The sequence below is a fragment of the Colobus angolensis genome, unplaced genomic scaffold, assembly GCF_000951035.1.
Source record: "Colobus angolensis palliatus isolate OR3802 unplaced genomic scaffold, Cang.pa_1.0 Scaffold386, whole genome shotgun sequence".
Taxonomy (NCBI): Eukaryota; Metazoa; Chordata; class Mammalia; order Primates; family Cercopithecidae; genus Colobus; species Colobus angolensis.
This window is the reverse complement of record NW_012117221.1, coordinates 675,235-700,304: the sequence shown is the minus strand read 5'-3', so window position 1 is coordinate 700,304 and position 25,070 is coordinate 675,235. Positions and strand designations below refer to the sequence as shown.

General features: G+C 45.4%; 1 protein-coding gene across 1 annotated transcript in view; it reads left to right on the top strand.

The window, feature by feature from the left end:
• PTPN3 (protein tyrosine phosphatase, non-receptor type 3) overlaps positions 1–25,070 on the top strand; it is a 160,812-nt gene that overhangs the window by 107,911 nt on the left and 27,831 nt on the right. The window contains exons 11-18 of the mRNA XM_011954591.1: positions 1,898–1,961; positions 3,439–3,611; positions 7,693–7,827; positions 9,934–10,110; positions 19,973–20,159; positions 20,311–20,388; positions 21,892–21,948; positions 23,653–23,809. Coding sequence (XP_011809981.1) covers positions 1,898–1,961; positions 3,439–3,611; positions 7,693–7,827; positions 9,934–10,110; positions 19,973–20,159; positions 20,311–20,388; positions 21,892–21,948; positions 23,653–23,809 — 1,028 coding nt within the window. The remainder of the gene's footprint in view (positions 1–1,897; positions 1,962–3,438; positions 3,612–7,692; positions 7,828–9,933; positions 10,111–19,972; positions 20,160–20,310; positions 20,389–21,891; positions 21,949–23,652; positions 23,810–25,070) is intronic.

Sequence of the window (25,070 nt, the reverse complement as noted above, 5' to 3'; positions counted from 1 at the left end):
TGTGTGTGTGTGTGTGTGTGTGTGTGTGTGTGTGTGTGTGTTTTCTTATGTATGAGTGAAGGGCAGTAGGGAGCCCCCCTGAGGCCCCAAGCCTGGAAACGACAGAGTTCATGTCTGTACATAATCAGATTTGACAGCTCAGGGAGAGAGCTGTCAGGTTGGGAAATTGGGGGCAGCATAGGAAAGGGATGCTGAACTGGAGCCCTGGGAACCATAGGAGGCCTGCCAGGCCCTCCTACCCCTGTATATGAAGCCAGGGTTGGGGGGAGTAAGAGGTCCACAGATTCCCATGGGCCAAAAAAGCAGTGTGAGAACTCAAAAGGGAGTTGGTTCTTCCAACTCGTTCTGCAGAACAGGAATTTTTGCATCTGCCAATTGGCACAGAAGAGTCGTGAGGAGACTCCCCAGACTTCAGGGAGATGGCAGAGCAGTAACACACACTAGAGAGAGTATCTCTAAAAGGGGTGAGCCCAAACACCCTTCTCATCCTTAGACTATTAACCTGCAGTCACCCAAAAAAATTTACTTCACAGTTACATCTACCAACAGATTGTTGAAAATATATGTGTATTAGGTAATATTTCATATGTAATAGAGGTATGTTGCTGATCCTTCTGGGGGAATGTCCCATGAATAGTTCAACTTTCTTTTTACCTACACAGCCTCTCCATTCTAGAATGCTCTACCAAGGTCTTTATATGATCCTAGAAAATAGTAAAATTCCTTCATTTCCCTAAAAGTATTTCAGAAGTGAAGATTCCAGCAGGGAAATATGCACCCTTTGTATGGATTGCAGAAGTTTTGCATAAATGAATGATAGTCAACCCTTGGTGTACTTGGGGTTCCGAGACCACTTGTAGTTACCAAAATCTGCACAGACTTGTCACACACTTGGCTCCGCAGAACTCGTGTATATGAAAAGCCAGCCCTTTATATATGTGGGTTTCGCATCCTGCAAATACTGCATTTTCTGTCCATGTTTGGTTAAAAAGAGTCCCCCAGATAGTGGACCCCACATAGTTCAAACCTTTGTTGATCAAGGGTCAACTGTAAATTTATTTTAAAAGTTATGTTTTTAATTAAAGGAACAAGCATTGCAGGCCTACTGTGTGTCAAGGTAGGGACTTGACATTCCTACTCTGCTTGAATCCTCACAAGGCCGCTCTCTGAGAAGGGCAGAGTTTTCACCACTGTTGGGAAGACTTCACAGTGGAGAGCTTAGGAGCACAGGCTTCAGAGTCAGCTGAGACCTGGATGCAGGTCCTGGCTCCAGGAATTTCTAGTTGAGTGATCTTGAGCACTTTGGTGATGTCTCTGAGCCTCAGTTTCCTCATCTGAAAACTGGGTATAACAATATGTACTTTTCAGGATTGTTGCAGGGCTTCAGTGAGGGGATGTTTATAAAGCTCTTAGTAACAGCCTAGTATATAAAAACGTTCAGTTAATGGTGACTAAATTCTGTTATCTTGCAAATGTTAAGTAGGCTACTTGACACGTGGCTGTTAAGTAATAGAGCTGGGGTTCGGACCAGGTCTGTCCTCTTTCAGCTGCTCCATGCTGCTCTCAGCTGTCTTCCCCATCTATATACCAGCTCACGCAGAGCTGCAATGCCACAAAAGCAGCTTATAGCAAAGAGAGCGCATGGTCCATGTTTTTTGTTATTTAAAAGCTACATCATAATCCAGTGGTCCTTATGCAGTGCTCAGCTTCAGTCAGCTACTTGGTGTTAGCCTGCGGCAATGGGGCTGCCATCATTTCTACAGAGAAGTAAACTCTAGGCAGCCAGGAGCCCCCACTCATTGGGATCATGGAATAAAGGACATGCATTGAGAGGCATCAGCTTCAACCTGGCCGATCCCTGATGTGCTTTGTTTGTGTTTTGTTTTATTTTTTGAAGGGTGAACATTCTCAAAATTTCTTTCAAAAGGAAAAAGTTCTTTATACATCAGCGACAGAAACAGGTGAGTAGTTATGTCCGTGCTTGCTTTGTTTCGTGCGTATGTATGTGTGTGGTTAGAGGCAGGGTCTCGCTATGTTGCCCAAACTGGGCTCAGGGGATCCTCCTGCCTCAGCCTCCCAAGTAGCTGGGACTAGAAACATGCACCACTTTGCCCCATTTCTTGTGTTTTTAAGTCACTTCTGCTTTTAGTTCTTTAAGGATTGAAGGCAGTTTGCCATGTATATAACAGGGAAGAAAGAGCATGCCATTGTGGGGCCAGAGTCTACAGGACCCAGTGATTGTCTGTATAATTCTGCTTAGCTTGTTTTGGAGTCAGAGACAGTGGTTTCAGATTCTAGCTCTTTCACTTACCAGCCAGACAGGTTACTTAACGTTCCCAAGCCCAAGTTACCTTGTTTCCAGAAATGCTATAATGCCCACTTCTTAGGGAATTGTGAAGATTTAATAAAAGAGCATTGGTCAAAGCACCTGGCAGAGAGCCCACCGCAAAGTAGCAGTGAAGGTCAGCAAGGTCAGTTCCCTCCCATGATGTGTTGAAACAGCACGATGGCTTGGTAGGTGTGCATATCTCATAAGCAAAGTCCGTGGCACTGTCCATTTGCTCATCCATACAGAGATGTAGAACTTAGAGGTGAGGAAACTGAGGCTCCCACAGCTAGTGAGTCGGGGGAGCTGGAATTTGAACCAGATCATTATGAATCCGAGACACCTGCTCTTTCCACGACACTACACTCCATCTTTTTATGCTGCATGATTTTCACTTACTGTCACTGTGTCCATTTCCCAATTTTTCAAAGGTAATATATGCTTAAAACGGCCTCACAAGAGCAGTGAACTCTTAGGAACGAGGACACAAAAGCTCAGAGCAACTAGGACTGGAATCTGGGTCTCCTGGCCCCCCCAGTGCAAGATTCAGGGTGGCACAAAAATGCATAAGATGGCAATTGAACATAAAAACTGAAAACCTAAACTCATGCAGAATGCAGGCAAAGCAAATGATTAAAATGATTATTATATGTGAGCACTGGATTCAACTCTGTGCTTTGTGGAAAGCAAATAGAGAAGAACCTAAAATGTTATAAACTTGCTGTTGTCTGATAGATGAAAGAGTATTCCTTCAGGAGACAGATGTTCCCAGAGCTAAAATTTAAAAGGAGTGTATCAGACGATTTTTATCTGGTTGCTTCAAATACATCCAGCCTAGAAATGTAAACAGATTCGAAATAAAAGCATTCGTGGAGGAGCACAGATGATGATAAAGAATAGATCCTGGTCATCTCTATTACCATGTTCATAAAGACGGTTAACAAATCATGCTCTTGAATATTCCGGTAACACTGGTTTGTGGCCAAGGCATTTTGAAACCAGTTTTCTGCTGTCTGTTGCATCTTACCTCATTTCACCAATGTGAGTTAAATGCGTGCAAGTCCCTGCTCCTGTGTCTGTGTGGGTGAAATCTTGACTGTTTTTCCTCCCAGGCTGAATCCAGGGAACATATTGTGGCCTTCAACATGCTGAATTACCGATCTTGCAAAAACTTGTGGAAATCCTGTGTTGAGCACCATACATTCTTTCAGGCAAAGAAGCTACTACCTCAGGAAAAGAATGTTCTGTCTCAGTACTGGACTATGGGCTCTCGGAACACCAAAAAGTGAGTGTGCTATAAAGACTGTATCCACACTAGGCTGAGATGTAAATGCATCCTGTTCACCAGTGATTAGAGGACATTATTGGGCAGAGGAGGAAACCTATAGCCCAGGGGCACCAGGCATTGGATCTCTGAACCATGGCTAAAAGTCTCCTGGGGTCAGCAGAGTCTGAGGGACATCTCGTGTTCCCAGCGTTTGTTTCTCTCCTCTCAACTCTGCTGAACTCAGCGCTTCCAAGCAGTCTGATGGCAGCTGTACCCTGCAATATGACATAATAAAGGAAATGGAGCAGTGGCTCTCTGTGTCTCCTGGTGCCAGCATATTGGGCTATCCCAACCTGATGCCACCACGCCAGCCTCTTCCACAGAACATTAATTCTATAAGATGCTGTATAAAAATGAATGAAGGAATAGAAAAACATTTCCAGAGTCAGGTGACTTTGGGATATGTTGCCTATAATAATTACAAAATAACAGTAGTTATCACAGTTGATAATTACTGGGCATTTACTTTGTGCTGAGCACATAGTTATATTTGACTCTTACAACTCTTCTATGAGATAGGTACTATTATCCACAGGAATGATATTCAGAATATTTAATGACTAGTACAGGAAAAGAAATGGATGTAAATTTATAGATATTTATGTATAAATATATATAATACATACATTTTAAAATTCTAATTTAGATTAAAATTTAGTCTCTAAATAAAATGACTAGTACAGTAAAAGAAGTGGATATAAATTTATATATATAATTCATATATACATTTAAAATTTTTAATTATGATAAATTTATTCTCTAAATGAAATAACCATGCAGTTTGTATTTTTGTTTGCTTTGCTCTAAGACTACCCTCTAAGTATAAGAGATAGCATAAATTATCAATTTATTCTTATAATTACTTTTTTCTTTTTTTTTTTGAAATGGAGTCTTACTCTGTCACCCAGGCTGGAGTGCAGTGGTGCCATCTTGGCTCCCTGCAACCTCCACCTCCCGGGTTCAAGTGATTCTTTTGCCTCAGCCTCCCAAGTAGCTAGGATTACAGGAGCGCACCACCATGCCTGGCTGATTTTTGTACTTTTAGTAGAGACAGGGTTTCACCATGTTGGCCATCCTGGTCTCGAACTCCTGACCTCAGGTGATCCACCCACTTGGCCTCCCAAAGTTCTGGGATTACAGGCATGAGCCACTGTGCGCAGCCTATTCTTACTTGTTTTTTTTTTTGAGACAGTCTCACTCTGTCGCCCAGGCTAGAGTGCAGTGGCATGATCTCAGCTCACTGCAACCTCTTGTCTCTTGGGTTCAAGGAATTCTTCTACCTCAGCCTCCCAGGTAGCTGGAATTACAGGTGCCCACCACCATGCCCAGATGATTTTTGCATTTTTGGTAGAGATAGGGTTTCACCACATTGGGCAGGCTGGTCTTGAACTCCTGATCTCAGGTGGTTCGCCTGCCTCGGCCTCCCAAAGTGCTGGGATAACAAGCGTGAGCCACCGTGCCCAGCCATAATTTCTAAATCATTTGTTGGTTTTTCAAAATTGTTTTCGTGATTTGTTGTTGATGTGGCTATTACTAAAAATGAGACCCATGTCTGAGCCATTATCTATCTGATATGTGGAACTGCATCAGACTGTTCTAGTTACTTTCCTAATACATTGATAATCATTAGAGAACTTGTAGACTGAATAAATAGCTAATTTTTGTTACTATCAGTGATACTATTTTTGGTGCTAAATGCTCTCTCTCAGCTTCTGATGAACCAAGAGCGAATATATTAAGTTTTTAGCTCTTATAATACTGTTTAGTATTTTTATACATTCAGAAGCTCTACTGTTGAACAAGCCATGAAAATAACTTACTGGATTATATCATTGACTCAGATTGGACCTGATCCTCAGGCCAGATGAGAGAAGGAATGGGGAGGCAATTGAAATCATGCCCTCTATTGTGAGCTTCCTAGGTTCAAATCCTGCCTCTGTCACTTGAGCTTTAATTTATTGCTTCTATTTCTTCATCTGTAAAGCTTTGTCATCTGCATGCATCCAATGCCAGCAGGGCTGGGTTCTGATCTTGTATTGTGGCACAAGAAAATACCCCTATTTTGGTGACTGAAAGCAACACCCATTCTATTGTATCTCATGATTTTGTGAGTCAGGAATCCCAGAAGGGCTTGGCCAGATGCCTCTTCTGCTCTGTGTGGTATAGATCGGGATTTCTCAGTGAATGTGGCCAGAGGATCCAAGATAACTTTTCTTGCATACCTGGATGCAAATGGTTGCATACCTGGATGCAAATGGTCTGGATGGAATGGTTGGAAGGCTGGACTCACCTGGACTCCTTAGCATCCCCATCTGGATGCTCCAGGAGGGTAGTTGAATTTCTTACATGGACACTCAGGGTTCCAGGAGCCAAAGGCAGAACCATTCAGCCTTCTTAAGGGTGAGACCTGGCACTGGCACAGTGACTCTGTTGCTGAAGGCAGTCACAAGCCAACCCAGATGCAAGACTCAAAGAACTTCAGTCATCTTTAATCTGCCACAGGGGATCATCTGGGTTGGGAGGATGGCTTGGGAGGACAAGTCAGCAGTTCTTTAACTACCTGTGCCAGCTTCAGCATACTGGTGAATTTCAAGTTTCATTACCTCCATTTTACAGATGAGGAAACTGAGGCTTAGAAGGGTCACATGACTTGCCCAGCCCCTAGAGATATAGCTACACATCTGCTTATCGGGCCTTCTGAAAGGTTCCACATAAAAAGAACTTTGTTGGGTTATTTTCCAAGCTTATAGGACAATGGAACACTTTTTTTTCAGAGTCCCTATTAATAACCCATGACACATTAAACCTTGGAGTCGGGCAGCTTGCTCCCCTTGTTTTGATCCTGTGCTCTTCGTCACTGGCAGTGTGGTTTCTGATGTAGGCCTGCCTCAGAGGAAAGAGTCTCCCAGTGATGCTGTTGTGAGCATTTGGTCAGGGTGACAACAGCATTTCTTAATGTGAATTAGTACATGATGTGCTACAGGGTGTTTCATATTGTTTATGTTCTTTTGTTTGTTCTTTGTTCTGTTTTGTTTTGTTGGTTGGTTGATGTCACGCCACAAGGAAATACGTAGAATGTTTTCATAAGACATTAAAACCTAGTTTAAAATTTAGAGATGCCAGAATGCTTTATTCTCTCAAATAATTCATTCTCTAAGGGGTCTAGATAGCTAAGATTTAAATTCTCTAGGTATAAATAAATTCAAAAGTAACCTTCAGGGTAGCACATTTCAAAGAACGTAGCTTGAAACTGTATTTCCTTTTTTGTTTTGTTTTTTTTTTTTTTGAGACAGAGTCTTACTCTGTTTCCCAGACTGGAGTGCAGTAGTGCGATCTTTGCTCACTGCAACCTCTGTCTCGGGGATTCAAGGGGTTCTCGTGCCTCAGCCTCCCAAGTAGCTGGAATTACAGGCATGCGCCTCTACACCTGACTAATTTTTGTATTTTTAGTAGAGATAGGGTTTTGCCATGTTGGCCAGGCTGGTCTTGAGCTCCTGACCTCAAGTGATCCACCCACCTCAGCCTCCCAAAATGCTGGGATTACAGGCATGAACCACTGTGCCCAGCTTGAAGCTACTTTCTAAGCACATTTTCAGTTTCTCTCTTGAAGAGTTACCAGTGATTTATGGTGACAGCTCCTGCCAGCTAGGATGATGAAGAGCACCTGAAAAGGTGGTTAATATTTTTACTTAGGCCAGTGTGAATAAAATAAGAATTCCTTGAAATCACTTGAGCTGTATTTCTGTGTGATCCTGGAATTCCTTCTAATCTGGTTAGGTTTGGTTATATTCTGGAAACAGCTTTGTTGCTTGAGTAGTGAGTACAAGAAAGGATTTTCACCAGAAGAAAAGAAATCACATAAGGAAATTCCAGGACAGACAGGAATCGCTTTTGAGCTGTCTCCCTCTACTCCCCATAACCTTGGCGTTAACCTGCCATCGTCAGACAAGAAGCATGTGTAGACTGTTTCACACATGCAGTAATTTCTTTCCTGTTGAACATGTCAGTGTAGAAAGTGAACCTGCATCTGGTTTTTCAGGTCGGTAAATAACCAATATTGCAAAAAGGTGATTGGCGGGATGGTGTGGAACCCAGCCATGCGGAGATCCTTATCAGTGGAGCACTTAGAAACCAAGAGTCTGCCTTCTCGTTCCCCTCCCATTACTCCCAACTGGTATGTCCTCCTTTTTTTTTGTACTACCCAACAGTAGACACTTTATCTCTTTTAAAAATAAAAACTCAACTTATAAAGTCCTAAAGATAGATGACCTACAATCAGAGTTTACATTTGCATTTTAGGCTCTTGGCAGAAGTAACTGTTTTCATGAAGTACACAAGTGTAGCTAAATGTTTTCCATCGTGTATAATGCTGAGATGCTCTTTTTAAAAAACTTATTAGATCTAAATAATTTGGGAAACTCTAGCCTGCTGAAAGGCCTCCTTTGGAATCACAGCACACATTAGCATATTAAACACTCTGAGACGTCCTGTGATAAAGAAGTATGGTTGACTTTACTTAATTCATGTTGTCCATTAATATCCCACAAAATAAACGTTGGGGAAAACTAATGCAGGTACGTGATGTAAATGATGTAAGGATGTATGACCTTCAGCAGCAGAAGCAAATGCACATCAGGAAGTAGCCAGCCAACTTAAAAGAATGAGCTCAGCTTAAAAGGAAATAGGTGGTCAGGGCACTGGGTTTGTAGCCGAAAGACCTAAACTCAGGTTTTGGCCCTTCTGTTAATTAACAAATCTCTTTACCTCTGTAGCCTCAGTTTCCCCATCTCTTAAAAAGATTATAAAAACTACCGCAAATGAAATAATAATGTACAAGTACGTAGTAAGCTTTTAAAAGAGTCAGGTGGAATTATCATTATCTTATTTTAATGGTCCCCAAAGACATCACACCATTTTTGTGAATGCCTCCAAAAAGGCTAGCGGCCAGAAGGGGAAACCTAGCAAGGAAACATTGCCCCCAGCTCCACACTGGAGTAAGAGTGTGTGGCTGTAAATACCTGAACCAGGATCTGCTAAGCCTAAGAGAAACTGGGAGACAGGCAGACAGGAGATGCTGTGCTGGGCCTGCTAGGGAAGGACTCTTCACTGGGAGCCTAATGCTCTGGGAAGGGACAATGACAGTATTTAGTGTTAGAAATCATGACATAACTGAATAGATTTGCTTCTTGGTTTCCAACATTTAGATACCTCATTCTAAAGAGGTAAATTTATGCTATCATACAGCAGCTTAATTTATCTGAAAATCTCATTGGCAGCAATGCCAGGGGCCCAGAGAGCCCAGGACAGGATCCAGGGGAACAGCGGGGTTAGATGTTGCCACACTCGTGGCCTGGAGCTCTTGTAGTTATTTATAGGTCCTCTCCTGAGGAGTCACAAGAGCCTTTTTACTTCTGCTTTGGACACAGCATTATTGATTATCCAGGCCCAGGGGGATTGCAAATCATGGAGGCCCTGACAGTCCTAAGGAGATATGGCTAACAAAGAAAGGGAAGATGGAAAAACTGTGAGGGAAAATAGAACTTAGAAAGCTCAGCAGCCTGGGATCCCCTGCTGCAGGAGCTGATGCCCAGGTGCCACACTGGATGCCCTGAGAACACGGCCTCATTGGATTCATTCTCAGGAGCGGGTAAGTACAGCCAAGGCCCAGAGAGGTGACGTGCCTTGCCCGAGGTCACATGCCTACTGCCGCTGTTGGAGGACAGGCCAGTGTTTATATGCCCATCTAATGCATATAAACAAGTTTAATAAGGGATATATCTTAAAAAGCAAACATTTTCTCTTGGATCAAGTGAAATTCATGTGAAGGGATGTTGCTGCAATATGGTTGGAATTTTGCTGAGAAATGCAGTTTGGCTTCTAAACCTTTAGTTTGCATTGTTCAAATTAATCAGAAAAAATCTCTGAATAGCAGTCCTTACGGCTTATTTATGTCTTGAGAGCTTGAGTCCTCCTGGAAGAATAACTTACCCTTAAGTCAATACCCGTCACTTCCCAAAGGGCATAAACCCGTCTAATTCTGCCTGTTTATACAGCTGAGGCTACTGTTCTGGGAGCCACCACTTGACTGAGAGCGTTAGGGATTGGTGTCACCCTTGGTGCCTTCTGGCGGGGTAGTAATGAGTTAACCGGCTCTGAATGTCAGCCTCCTCCAAGGAAGGCATCCTTAGAAAGGTCAGGACACGAGGTTCACTGGTGTCTAATTAAATTTTTAAGTGGAATTTGCTTTGAACACTTTGCACTCAACGTTTTTCCCACCCAGGCGAAGTCCTCGGCTCCGGCACGAAATTCGAAAGCCACGCCACTCTTCTGCAGATAACCTTGCAAATGAAATGACCTACATCACGGAAACGGAAGATGTGTTTTACACGTACAAGGGCTCTCTGGCCCCCCAAGACAGCGATTCTGAAGTTTCTCAGAACCGAAGCCCACACCAAGAGTAAGAAACTTGTGTTGTTTTATTTCTGGGTATCTGCTTTTTGGCTGTTGCAGAATTTGCTCAGGTCCAGATTGCCATTTGAGAGGAACCAATGCCATTGAGCTGGCCTGCAGCCCGCTCCCAAGGGTGCCCTCTGCCAGGATAAGAACATAAATCAGACTCTACCTTTTCACCCGGAAGACAGTCTGTGTGCCTGGGGTCTACAGCTTGTACTACTTTTTGTCCACAACAAAGACTTTCTACTCACTAAGTACATGTTAGTCTCTTGAATTAGTCTCCTCTCCAGCTCACGAGCAAAGCTCTGTTTAAATCATTCCGTATTCTACAGGTACAGACTCTAGGGACATGTTAACTCTGATTTTTCTAGATTAATAAAGTTTTACCATCACATGATTTCAAATCATTGGAAATATGCTTGCTTCTAAAAGCCTTCTCTGAACAACAGGTTCTGAGGGGTTTTGTTTTCAATTAATAGGTAGTATAAAGAAACAAACATGTTAGAATATCTCTAATTTTCTTTGACAAATTTTTGTTGAATTTTTATGTCCTACTTCCCGCCCCACCCATCCCGCTCCACCATGTGACAGAGTTCCCTCATAGCTCAAGGCCAGAAAAAATGTCTGTCCTGAAAGACTGGTTGATTGCTTTTGTTTTTCAATAGGATACATTTAACCCATTTGTTTCCCTTTTTGCCTTGGTTACCAGGGAGTTCAGAGCTGCACATTAGGCTCATTGTATTCACTTTCTTCAGCCCAGATTTCTTATGTAGTACTTTCTCTTCCCTTTGTGTTTGTTATATAGGTCTTTTTTTTTTTCTTATTTTAATGGATTCATAGTTACATTGTATCTGTACATTTTGGGGTAAACTCGCAAATCGTTTTTTTAAGTAGGGAAGGCATAGATTATAGACTAGGTTAAAGCATGATAGCAAAGGATCAACTGTTAGGAAGTCAACCATAGTCATCGGGCATCTATTCTGTTAAGCCTCATACTAAGTCTAAAATACAGAAAGATAATGCCCCCCTAACAGCCGAGGATTAGCAAGCAGGCACTTTAGTCAATCTATACATTTTTTACCACTGTAGCTAGTAGGCGGAAAGCATCAAATGCATTCTGATAGTACTCCAGGCATTCGCAGGTGAATTGCAAATCTCCTTCCCATTTATGTGTGAGGCTGCTACCTCTCCTCTGTCCTTGCCCAGAGCAAACATGGTTTCCAGTTTATCTGTGTTCTTAACACCTCTGGTTAAATAATCCCTGTGTTCATTCTTTCCTTGTGACCTGAGCCTGGATGATGCTTTTGCTAAATGGTTACTATCTCTTGTTCCAACTTGCAGCCTGCTGCCCCTTTGTCAGGGCTACAGTGGATGATTGTGAGTTCCTTTGTGTGACTTTGTAGCTTTTCAAATCACAAGCACATCTATAAATACAAGGCAAGAGTGCAGGCATGTGTGACTAGAGCCGTATTGAGTTTGCAGTGGGGCTCTGTGCCTTGGCAAAAGGAGAAAATGGTTTAGGGAACTGTTCGAGGGTTCTGGGAAGCCCACTCAAGCCTGCCACGTCAGAGCTTCCTGCGGTGGTTTGCAGTCCCATCACAGAATTTTACAGCATCTAGACCTTTGCTGTCCAGTACAGCAGGCACCAGCCGCAGGTGTCTATTCAGATTTAAATTAATTAAAATAATAAAAATGTAAGCATTCAGTTCCTCAGTCACACGAGCCTCCTTTGAAGTGCTTGACAGCCACACAGGAGTGGTGGCCTCCATCTTGGACAGCACAGATACAGCCCATTCCCATCATTGCAGAAAGTGTTGCCAGCAGCACGCATCTAGACTAACACGTTTATTGCATCATTCATTTAAAGGGAATATCTACAAGTGAAAAATGCGTTTTTCAAACAGAATTCATGTGGGAGTAGGTTTGGAATCATCACCTTGCTTGCAGTCTGGGCGCTCCACACCACTCACCCAGCTGCTCATCTGTGGCATGGGGCGGGTGGGTAGCCTCTGAGCGCCCTCACAGCCCAGCACCCTCTGTGTCTTTATGCAATCAGTGCCAGGTGGGGAGGGATGCATTCTGTCCAATGACATGTGGACGCTTTAGAGGGCTTGCATTCATTCCCGAGTCCAGGGGTACCCTTTCTACATCCTTGGCTGGTCATTGAGGGGAATGCCAGAGCAAATTAGAGAAGTTGTTTCAGGAGCCTCCAGGCCAGCTGGGCAAATAGCACATTATCAGCCTGCGCTGCCACACTCCAAGGCTCTGTCGCTTTGGTGAAAGGAGAAGGGGGGCTTAGGGAACAGTATGTGTCCTACATCAGATTTTCCACCTGTGGTCTGCAGTCCCATCACAGGGCATCTAGACCTTTATAGTCCAGTACAGGAGCCACCAGCTCCATAGGACTATTTACAGTTCAGTTCATTAAAATTAAATAAGATTTAAAATTCGCTCCCTCAAGCACTGTTTGATGTAAGTGATTTCTGGCCCTGCTCGTTCCTACACATTGCACAGTGATTCTTCTTGAAACCCCTTCTTGAGACCTTGTAAAATGTGTCATCTTGGGGCACTTCTTACCTTGCACCTAAATGTTAAGAATAGCAAATAACGGTGGTTCAAAGGCAGGCTTCCTTGCAGGGTTTTGCCAGGTGTACTGACAATAGACATGTCAGGCGGTCAAGTTAGTGACCGTCCTCTGCAGGTGGGGTGAGCAGCTAGAAAAGCAGCCCCTACCACCTCTGTTAGGTAGGAGACCTCTTCCTGCTGGTGGGAAGCCACTTCGTGCTGGGTCTTCAGAGGAGGCTGGCCCTCCTGAGGGTCTGGGGACCCCCATTGCCCTAGGTAAGAAGTACAGACTGGTCTGTACTTGGTGAGAGGAAAAAACCTGTTCGTTCGTTTCTGTGAGTATTTGCAAAATGTTTAAGAAATGTTTGACATGTTTTATACAGCAGATTTGTGTTAAGAGGCAAAAAGAAGCATTCTGTCAGAGAAATCAGATGAATAATATCACAGACAGCAAGGAGGGTTCCTTTTAAGAAGAAGAATTAAGTGTGATGTTCCGTACTCGTTTAAAAGAGAAGAAAGAGAGAAAGAAAGAAAAAGAGCGGTTAGATTTGGCTGTAAACCCAGAATGGCGCAGCTCAGGCTGCCTGAGTGCCATCTTAGCGGATGAGTCACTTGCTGGTTTGTTCCATATTTATAGCAGCACAGCAAAGTTGATGATTATAGTTACGAATCCTTGGCAGTTTGCTTTGTGCCCAAGTAAGCTGCACTCTTTTGTTGCTCCCAAGGTTCTATCAGCCATTGTGTGTTCCTTTCCCTGCTTCCGAGTGAAGACCAAATTCTGCAGAGAAGTAAGTTTCCTTCATGGCAGAAATGAAAAACCTACCACTCTCCACCGAGATAAAAGGGAGAGGATGTTCCCTAAAGAAAGAGACATGCAGAACAGAAACTGGGGGAAACACATTGTAGAGCAGCTCAGAGTTGTACTAGAGAAACTTTCCGGTTGCTATTTTATCACAGTTGTCTTGATGGGTCACCAGCATGACACCCTCCGAGTGGATGGGGCTTCATGTCTGCATAACTTTTTGCTGTTGGCCTCTTTCCTTAGAGCCTGCCTTCTTCCATGGGATGGGGGGCAGCCATGGCTTTTTATTTCAAAAATTCTGTGCCGGCCAGGCGTAGTGGCTCACGCCTATAATCCCAATACTTCGGGAGGTCATGCTGGGCAGACTGCTTGATCCCAAGAGTTCAAAACCAGCCTGGGCAACATGGCAAAACCCCATTTCTACAAAACATACAAAAATTAGCTGGGCACAATGTTGTCTGCCTGTTGTCCTAGCTACTCAGGAGGCTAAGGTGAGAGAAACACTTGAGCCCAGGAGGTTGAGGCTGCAGTGAGCTGTAGTCACACCACTGCACTCCAAGCTTGGCATTTGAGTGAGACCTTATCTCAAAAATAAAAATAAAAACTTCTGTTCATTGGAAGGAACCTAGGGGATTCCCCTTCTTCAGCTTTGGCGGCAGTGTAGGAATTCCCCCAACCCTACTGCGGGTCCCCCCAGGCCTGAGCTCCCTGCCAGCAATGGAGAGTCCCTTATAGTGCAGCAGTGTGCTCTGTCATTAGACAACCCAGGTGCCCACTGTTCTTCCCAAGCTGTGCTGGAAGCCTCCTTGACACTGACTCAGCATCAAGCTTCCTGCCTTGAACTCTCAGGACAACACAGATGGAACTGTTCCCAGTTCCACCTGCCAGCCTTGGTTACTGTGCAGGTGAGCCCTTCTAGAGGGTGGCACCAGATCTGAATGTGGAGGAAGGATCTGCATACCATTCTACATGTCCCTCTCAGAGGACACCAGGCAGGGACAGGGTTTTGCTCAGAGTGTTTATGTCCCTTTTCCTTGAACCTTGCCTTCTTGTTTGGGCCCACTTGCATGTGGACGTCTAAAATACCTGAAACCCAGCATGATCCAGTCTCAGCTACTCATGTTGGTGTCCAGCTCATGGCTGTTCCTGTGTTTTGGTAAGGGGAGGCCATTGTTTCAATACTACCCGGTTTGCGCCTGTTGGAAACATCAGTCATCCCTCACTCCTCCTTTTCTTTCACTGCCCTTATGCCATTTCTCATCTTGTTGATTCTACTTCCCAGACATCTCTTGTGTTTGATTCCTCCGCCATCCCCACTGCACTGCCCCCGTGCAGCCACCATCGTCTCTTGCACAGTCTAGCTCAGTCGTGTCCAAACTGTCCCCGTCTTTGGTGTCACCTCCTTCCACACCATGCTTCACAAGAATAGCAAATTTATCATTCTGAAATACACATCCAAGAATGTCACTCCCTGCTTAAATACCTTTTATCTGCTTTTTCAACAGTTCCTGCCTTTACCTGTGCTGCTGCTTTTGTTTGTTTGTTATTATCAATGTTTTGCCTGAATGCCTTCTTTTTCCCACTTAACTGCCTGTTCAATCTCCTATTAATTCATCTTTCAAACTCAAGCTCAAGTGCACCTGCTCCAGGAAGCCTCTCCTGGCCTCACACGGTACCCTAGACATCTGAGCATCTCCACTGTAGCATGATAATATTATTGCTTGGTTAATTGTATTTCTTCTCCTGTGGACAATTCTTTGAGGGCAGGGATAGTGCCCTATTCACCTCTCCTTCCTTAAAACCTGACATGGGTATTTGGCATTTAATAGACATTCAATGACTGGATGGATGGATGGATGGATGGATGGATGGTGGATGGATGGGTGGGTGGGTGGATGGATGGATGGATGGATGGATGGATGGACAGATGGACGGATGGGCGGACAAATGGTTAGATGAAACTGGATGGGACCCCGGGATACAAACTCCTAAGTTTTCACAATGGGATGCCCCCTCTGCCACTTCCACACCATGTGTCCGTATCACATGAGCAACATCACACCATATTTATCTATACCCCAAGAACTCAAACATACTTACTTTGACAAGTTTCGTAACTGTCACCTGTGAGCAGGACTGGGTGGTAGGTGCCCCTGCAGGACATCTGTCAATGAGAAATTCCCCTCAGAGGATTCAGGGATGAATTGACTGAGGTTTAGCAAGTGTTTTCTTGCCAATGAGGTGTCTGATATCTGTAGGGGAAGCCTAGTCAGATTCATGATCTATTGTTCCAGCAGGAAAGAGACTGCGAGCTCAGAAAGCACCATACCTGAACCATATCCCTTCTGCCACTTTGATCTTGTGCCCTTGGCATTTATTACAGCCCCAGATGAGCTGTTTCCTGTGGAGACTGTCTCCATGTCATAACAATGTGTATGGGAAGACAGTCTTCTTTCTGTCACTCAAGGACCCTTATGTAAGGAGCCATGTGGGACATTTCTCCAGGAATTTTATTCAGAAGAAACTGCCCTCTGGGGGAACTGGTATGCGTTCCTCTAGCGCCATGATATTCCAGCTGTGGCCACAGGCCAGCAGCTGCAGCACCTGAGAGCTGGTCGGAATGCAGAATCTCAGACCCACACAGGCCGGCCGAATCACACTCTGCATTCAGCAGGACCCCAGCTGATTTCACAGCACACTCTCAGAAGCTCTGATCTTGCAGATGCTGAGAACCATTTAACCCGCCTTCTCTTTGCACCTGAGCTTCCAGATTTCTGAGTAAATTCCTTGCTCTTTTAGCGTAACTCAGTTACCTCGAGTGATCCTCTTGGTACCTGGCCAAGAAGTTTTATTCTTCATTCACTCAGCATTTCAGTTGAGCACTCCCTGTGTGCCTGGTCCTGTGTTCCGAGCACTAGGAGAGGAACAGAAAGAGCACGAGGGTCTCCTGACCTTGAGAAGCTCCCAAAACAGGGCCCCTGTTCCTTCACACTGCAATCTGAGAGCAGGACTTTGCCCCCTTTCACAGGCGGGGGGGTGGGGCGGTCTTTGTAATTCTCCAGGGTTTCGGGAGAGCTTCTTGAGGAGTGTTTCTTTCATGGGTGTGTTTCTTTCTGATGCCTGCTGCCTTTACAGTTCGGAAGCATGTGTTTTCTAGAGGGTGAATACTTGTTTGTCTGCCTGATGGTGAGTCTGTGTCTCACATTTCTCTGTCTCTGCCCCTTTCTCCCCAAGAACCAGGGTGTGGTCAGTCCCACACTGGCTCCTCCACGGTGTCTCCCCATCCTGCCTCAGGGACAAACTTCTCCTGCTCCTTCCTCCCGCTAGTCATTGGCTCCATCCCACCCTCACCGTCTTCTTGCATCCCGCATCCTGTCCCTTTCTTCCCTCCACTTGTGGAATTCATGGGGCGGCTCCCCTGCGCTCCTCAGCCACACTGCATTCTGCCCAGCGACGGAGGAGACACTAAGGCTTTGGTGCCTTCACCCCTGGCCACCCTGTGCTGTGGCCAGCTGCCACATACTCATTGCGTCTCCGAGTCCTCTTCCTCGTCTGTCTGTCCATCTTGCACACTGAACAAAAAACAGAGCACTTGTGTACACAGTTGAGCAGGCCAAAAATCAGCCATTTGTTGAAATAAATGACTGAGAGTAACCCCTCCAACCCTGCTTAGAAAATAGGTTAGGGCAGGCCAGGCACGGTGGCTCACGCCTGTAATCCCAGCACTTTGGGAGGCCGAGGCAGGCAGATCACGAGGTCAGGAGATCGAGACCATTCTGACTAACATGGTGAAACCCCGTCTCTACTAAAAATACAAAAAGTACAAAAAAAGAAAAAATTAACCGGGCATGGTAGTGGGCGCCTGTAGTCCCAGGTACACAGGAGGCTGAGGCAGGAGAATGGCGTGAACCCAGGGGTGGAGTTTGCAGTGAGCCGAGACCGCACCACTGCACTCCAGCTTGAGCGACAGAGCGAGACTCTGTCTCAAAAAGGTTGGGGCATAAAATGACTTGGAATATAGTATTAGTACTAGCAGCAGTAGTAATAGTAGTAGTACTGTTGTCATTTAATACCATGGGCTGGTTTAGACAGACCATTGAGTTTTAAATCAAGAAAGAAAAATAGGGCTGGGGATGGTGGCTCACACCTGTAATCCCAGCACTTAGGGAGGCCAGTGCAGGAGGATTGCTTGAGACCAGGAGTTCTAGACCAGCCTAGGCAACATAGTGAGACCCTATGTCTACAAACAATTTTTAAAAGGCCAGGCGCCGTGGCTCACGCCTGTAATCCCAGCACTTTGGGGCCAAGGCGGGTGGATCATGAGGTCAAGAGATCAAGACCATCCTGGCCAACATGGTAAAACCCCATCTCTACTGAAAATATAAAAAATTAGCCAAGCGTAGTGGCGGGCACCTGTAGTCCCAGTTACTCAGGAGGCTGAGGCTGGAGAATCACTTAAACCCGGGAGGCGGAGGTTGCAGTGAGCCGAGATTGCACCACTGCACTCCAGCCTGGTGACAGAGTGAGACTCCATCTCAAAAAAAAAAGAAATCAAAATTAGTTGGACATGGCAAATGCCTGTGGTCCCAGCTACTCAAGAGACCAAGATAGGAAGATCTCTTGAGTCAGGAGATCAAGGCTGCAGTGAGCTGTGGTCACAAAACGGCACTCCAGCCTGGGCAACAGAGCATTACCCTGTCTCAAAAGGAAAAAAAATGGATCTGGGGTGTGGGGAGGGAGAGAGAGACAGAGGCAGAGACAGAGACAGACAGAATGAGAACTGGAAATACTCTTTTTAACTTGTTTTGTAACTGCCAAGCAGTTGCCCTTTCTGCCACTAGGTGATGCTCTTGTAAACAGTGAAACCTAGCAAAAATGCTGTATTTGGGGGGAATTTTTAAAAACTTGCTTTTACATCAGTGAAAGTCATTCTTTTTCGATCTGAAAACTTGTGTACAACTTCAATTCCAAAATATTCTCTCTCTGAAATGTCTTCCCATCCATAACACCCTACCCCCAACCGGCCACTTGGACACCATAAGGCCAGACTCTTGTCCTACGTATAGCTGTGTTTCTCCATTGGTCTGTCACTGAATATTTTATTCAAATAGATTGTGATTATGAATCATTCTGTGTGAATATGATACAGATTTTATATTTAAATTAAGCTCATATGAACTCATTAGGAGAAAGAGAATCACCAATTTTATGAAAAATCCATGGTTAAGGGATTGAAATAAAGGTCGAGAAAGAGGTGGTAGCAGGTGTCTTTTGTCAGGGTTTCACTGAATGACTTAGTCTCTGCGATTCTTCCCTCACTTCACTTTGGATGAGGTTAGGGTGGGGCAGAGTCTTAAGAATGTAGGAGAGCCCCACATTCATCAGCCCTGTAAGGTATCTGTGCTGGGCCTGTGACTCCGGAAGGGGCTGGTGTGGGTGATGCAGAGACTCAAGGGGCCTGTCCTATACAGTGACAGCAGGGTTGGTTAATCCCTGTGACCCTGAGGGGTTAGAAATGGGGGTCTTGGGAGTGGGCTCTGCATGGCCTGGAGAGGGAAGAAAGGCTCAGGACGCACATCGGTCAGGCTTCTCTCTGCTAAGTGAGGAGAAAGCCCCGTGACCCTGGGCCAGTTACTCAGCCCCTCCTGACCTCAGTTTCTTCATCTGTGAACTGGGAGTTAGAACAAATGACCACAAAGGTCTGTTCAGTTCTCATCATCTGTAACTCTCTAAGACAGCGCTGTCCAGCAGGACTTCCTGCCGTGGTGGAATGTTCTCTAACTGCACTGTCTCATACAGGAGCCACTGGCCGCATGTGGCTAGTGAGCCTGTGAGGTGTGGCTGGTTTCTTGTCTTAATTTATTTAAATTTGAGTAGCCACATGTGACTACTGGCTACCATACTGAACATTGCAGCTCCACAATACAGAAGAAACTATATTAGATAGAGGAAAATGAAACATCTCAGCGTGGCAGTTCATGGATGTCACAGGCAAATCATGCCAACTAGGAATAATATAAATTCTCCTGAATGCATATCAACAACCGTCCCGTTTCCTTTGAGGAGGCAAGAGTCCTATGAAGCAGAACCATCCGCAGAAATTAGACAGAAGGAAAAAAGCTTTCAGAAGGGATGAGCCGTACATCTGCATGAGCTTCCCTGGCAGAGCCTGGTTCAGTAATGAAACCACCAGAGTAGCTGGACACATTTCCCTTTCACCCTTCTAAAGCAGCAGGGAAGGGAGCAGAGTTTTCAGCAGTTTCCAGATCCACCCTGCCTCCTATCCCTTTTCTCCAAAACCACGTGACAATGTCTAGGCCAGATGTGGGCAGGGGTGGTCAGTGCGCCCTGAGTGTACTCAAATCCTGCTGACAACCCATGCAGCTGAGGCTCCAGGGAAACACATAGCCCCCAGGTGCCAGGCCCCTACAGTCAGTAGTGTTTGCTCTAATAAAATAGTAACCCAGTTATTAATGTCTCCTCATTCCCCATGATGAAGGAGTCTATCTGAGAACAATCCAGCACAAAGCTACCGGACCCAGAAGTCATCCAGTTCTGTGTCTCCGTCTTCAAATGCTCCAGGCTCCTGCTCACCTGACGGCGTTGATCAGCAGTTCTTAGATGACTTCCACAGGGTGACCAAAGGGGGCTCCACCGAGGATACCAGCCAGTACTACTGTGACAAGGTGAGCGAGCACAGGCAGCCGGGTGACCCACCCGGCCAGGGCTTCTAGACCCTTTGTGGGCAGCTGAGTAGCTCTGACTAAATGAAAATATCTTATCACCAACTGCTGGAGAGAAATGTGATGTAAATGACCACTTTCAAACATTTTCCAGAATGATAATGGTGACGGCTACTTAGTCTTGATCCGTATCACACCAGATGAAGATGGAAAATTTGGATTTAATCTTAAGGTACGTTGTGTATTTATAAAGGAAGTTTTGTGCTGTGAAGCAGTCTTTCGGTGAGTTTTTAATTTGCATTAGAAATGTGCTGCATTCCTGAGCTGCATAAGGAAATTGGTTCAACCCTCAGAATTGAGAGTTGGGGAGTTTTTTTGTTTTTGTTTGGTTTGAGTTTTTTTGGCTTTTCTTTTTTTTTTTTTTTTTTTTGAGAAAAAACTCACTCTATCGCCCAAACCTAGAGTGCAATGGCACTATCGCAGCTCACTGCAGCGCCGACCTCCCCAGGCTCGGGTGATCCTCCCACTTCAGCTAGGGCTATAGGAATGCACCACCATACCCAGCTAATATTTTTCATATTTTTTGTAGAGATGGGGTTTCACCATGTTGTCCAAGCTGATCTCAAACTCCTGGCCTCAAGCAGTCTACTCAGTTTGGCCTTCCAAAGTGCTGGGATTACAGGCGTGAACCACCGTGCCCAGCCTAGAATTGAGAGGTTTTTTTAATGTGGCCTTAACAGCTGTCAAAGGCCAAGTGCAGCTCTGTGCCTGGCATTGGCTATGCACTAGATTCATAGCACCTTCTTAAGTTCTGATAATAAGTGGTAAGGTCAGTATTTTTAAACCCATTTTGCAAATGAATACTGAGGTTCCAAGAGATGAGGGCACACACTTGGCAAACAGATCTACCCACTTCAGGAATGCTGTTACGAGAACCCCTTAGCATTGCTGAAGCTGATAAGAGAAAACAATTCAAGTTCAACCTGCAGGGTCACCACTCTCCTCCAGGCACATTTAAGCAGGATCTGCAAACTAAACCCATAGGCCAAATCCCATCTGTTTCTGTAACTAGTTTTTTTGGTAACAGCCACACCTGTTTGTTTACTGGTGGATTAATGACTGCAGAGTTGAGCAGTTGCACCAGAGCCCTCACTCCCACAAAGCCTCTCTGGCCCTTTACAGAAAACGTGTACTCACCCCTGCTCTAGGACGAAGTGAAAGCAGGTGGTCCCCTACCCCCCCCCAGCTGCCATTGTGCACACCCTCATCTGCCCCAGCAGCTGTGTTGAGGACCAGCGCTCACAGCCAGATGCGCTCACAGGGTGCACCCCTTTCCCAGGCCTTGCTCACCTCTGCTGAAAGCCCCCTTTTCTAGCAGCACTCGGAAGATATGCTGTGGAGTCCCTCTCCTGGGGGCGTCTGCGTTTTTAAGGAGGAGCTTGCTCTCTCTGAGTGCATCTTTTCGTTCATGAACTGTGGGGATGGCAGAAGAAGGCTTCTGAACAGAGTCCTGGTCAGCCCACTGGATCCAGAGGGGTCAGGAATTTGTTCCATATTTCTGAAATGGCGTGTAATTCTAATCAGTCATAGTGAAGTTTGAAGCCTCGCTGTACCAAAGACTCACATTTATTGGTACCTCCATGTTGTTGATGCTGTGAGGTACTCCAGTGTTTGTTTGTTTTTTTTAACTTAAAAAACTTTGTTTTTTTTTTTTTTTACTTTAAAATGTTTACAGGGAGGAGTGGATCAAAAGATGCCTCTTGTAGTATCAAGGATAAACCCAGAGTCACCTGTAAGTAAATACATTCCATGTTATTCCCCGTGTTTGTTTGTTCTCCCCTAATTCTAACAGGTTTCTGTTTCTGTGTCCCATTTCTTTTTTTGCCAGAGCAAAGAACGTGCTTAGATACACATCACCATGTTTTCTAGAACCTTGCTGCTCACTGTGCTCTTTGAAGCCATAGCAGCCGTGTTACCTGGGACCTCATTAGACATGCAGACTCTCTGGCCCCAGCTTAGGCCTGCTGAACCGTAATCTGCGTTTTTAACAAGAGCCTTGAGTGGTTGGTGTGCACATTAAATTTTGGGAAGTCCTTCTCAAGAGAAGGAAACGTAGGCAGTCTGCTGTTCTGCTCACCCTAAGTGGGCATGTGGACCCTGTGCCTCTTCTCACTGTCTTTCCACCAGTGCCCCTCTCATCCTCTGTTTAGGCCTCCTAAGAAGAGCATTTGCTTTGTTTTTCTTTCAAATTCATTTTATTGTTTTTAGGCCAGACATAGTGGCTCACACCTGTAATCCCAGCACTTTGGGAGGCTGAGGCGGGTGAATCACTTGAGGCCAGGAGTTTGAGACCAGCCTGCCTGGCCAACAGGGTAAAACCCCGTCTCTACAAAAAATACAAAAAGTATCTGGGCGTGGTGGCGCACAGGTGTGATCCCAGCTACTCAGGAGGCTAAGGCAGGAGAATTCCTTGAACCCAGGAGGCAGAGGTTGCAGTGAACTGAGATCACGCTGCTGCAGTCCAGTCTGGGCGACAGAGTGAGACTCTGTCTCAAAAATAAAATAAAATAAAATAAATTTGATTGTTTTTAAAATAATAATAAGTAATTTTTTCCTTCAATTTTTTTGTTGTGCATACTCAAGGTGTACAACATGATGTCTTGTTATACATATAGTACTGCAGTCAAACAAATTAACATGTTCATCACTTTCCATAGTTAACACTTCTTTTCTTTTTTAAGAGACAGGGTCTCACTCTGTTGCCCAGGCTGGAATGCAATGGTGCGATCACTGCAGCCTCAAACTAGGCTCAGGCGATCCTCCTGCCTCAGCCTCCCAAGTAGCTGGGACCACAGGTGTGTACCACCTCACCTGGCTCCACAGTTACCTTTTAATCATCTGCTTTTTTAAAGCAGTAGGAGTCACTGTGCCTCCTTACAGTGAACCATGTTGGGATTACTCTGAGGTAGTCCTTAAGCTCTTGTCATTTAACTTTTGTTACTGTTTATGGTTTCTGTAAATTCAGAAGGCTTTCTTTCATGTGCTGTTCAGTACCTTGCTTCTCTCCATAATGGTTTTTGCCTCTGCTGTGAAGCTTACAAAAGCTTTCACCTTTGCAAGGCAGATAAATACTCACCTCTAGCTGGCAAATCATTTCCTAACAGTACATCTAGGAAACAAAAGGCTGGAAATGGTATAGTTATATTATAATAAGTGAAGGTTGACTACCACAGAGAAATAGCATCAGCAGTTTTTGTAGCCTTATTCTGAAATGTTTTATAACTTATATTCTGAGCAGTACTTCTTTATATCGTGCAACCAACTACCATGTCCACATAGCAGTAGATGTATTATAAAAATAATGACAGTACTACCCGAGGGAGAGAAGGCAAACTTGATCGTGGTCTCAGGTGTCTGGGAGCAGAGCGAGTCAGCGTTCTTGCCCCGAGGACTGTGTTATGGTAACAGGAGAAATTCGCTTTTCCCCTCCACCCAGGCGGACACCTGCATTCCTAAGCTGAACGAAGGGGATCAAATCGTGTTAATCAATGGCCGGGACATCTCAGAACACACGCATGACCAAGTGGTGATGTTCATCAAAGCCAGCCGGGAGTCCCACTCACGGGAGCTGGCCCTGGTGATCAGGAGGAGAGGTAATGGCCACCTGGGGGGCGGAGCAATAGGGACACTGCCCTAGCAAAGCCACGCCTAGTCCAGCCCTTTATCTGCTCTTGAAAATGTTGAGTTTGTAGCCAACATTTGAAAATCAAGAATCTTCAGGTAATAACCCCATGTTTGGCTTCTCACTTGAAAAGTGTGAAGATCTGCCCACATGAGCCTGTCCCCATGTGGCCAGTCTTCTAGAGGGAGGCAGCGCCCACCCACCCTCTTTATACAGGACATGAGCCCCTGGCTCCCAATTCCTCCCAGGCCCAGCGCAGCCCACATCACGCACTCTCTAAGCGGCATGACCCTGCAGACATTTGCATTTTCAGCCCCTTCCCAAATGATCGGGTGATATTTTATTCATGCATGTTTGATTTTGTCCGGGAGGCAGTGAGGAGAGCAGGGCCTGACTGTCTTGGGTGATTCCTCACTCTGCCTCTGCGGGCTGGGGACCTTGCAGGAGTTACATAACCAGTCTGTGGTTCAGCTGGCTCAGGTGTGGAGGAGGACAGCAGTGGTCCCGACTTCACAGGGTTGTTGTGAAGATTAAATGGCACTTGGGGCCGGGCACAGTGGCTCACACCTGTAATCCCAGCACTTTGGAAGGCCGAGGCGGTTGTATCACCCAAGGTCAGGAGTTTGAGACCAGCTTGACCAACATGGTGAAACCCCATCTCTACCAAAAATACAGTAGCCAGGTGTGGTGCCATGTGAGTATAGTCCCAGCTACTCAGGAGGCTGAGGCAGGAGAATCACCTGAATCCAGGAAGTGGAGGTTACAGTGGGCTAAGATCGTGCCAATGCACTCCAGCCTGGGTGACAGAGCAAGACTCTATCTCAATCAAGCAATCAAGCAATCAATCAATGGCACTTAGACTGGAAAGTACCTGCATTGCTGCCTGATGGGAGCAGAGGTTTGAAGGACAGCCTCTACTGAGCATCACACTGTTGTCTTTATAGTTGTTGCTATAAAATAATACGTCAAGTTCCTTGAACACCCTGCACAACTGTAAAATACTGAAAGTAAATGAAGGTTGTGTCTGCAAAGCCCTGGCCCTGTGTCTCTGCCTTCCTCGCACATGTGGCTCACACCCCACACTGCTGCGCTCCTGCCTCGGCTCTGCTCCCACTACAACTCTCAGTCCAGAGCCACCAGGACCAGCTCTGACCCTACCTCCTCCGTGAGGCCTTATTGGATCTCTCCGGATCCTGTGCAAGGTGGGAGGTGGGGGGGTCCTAGCTTTGCTT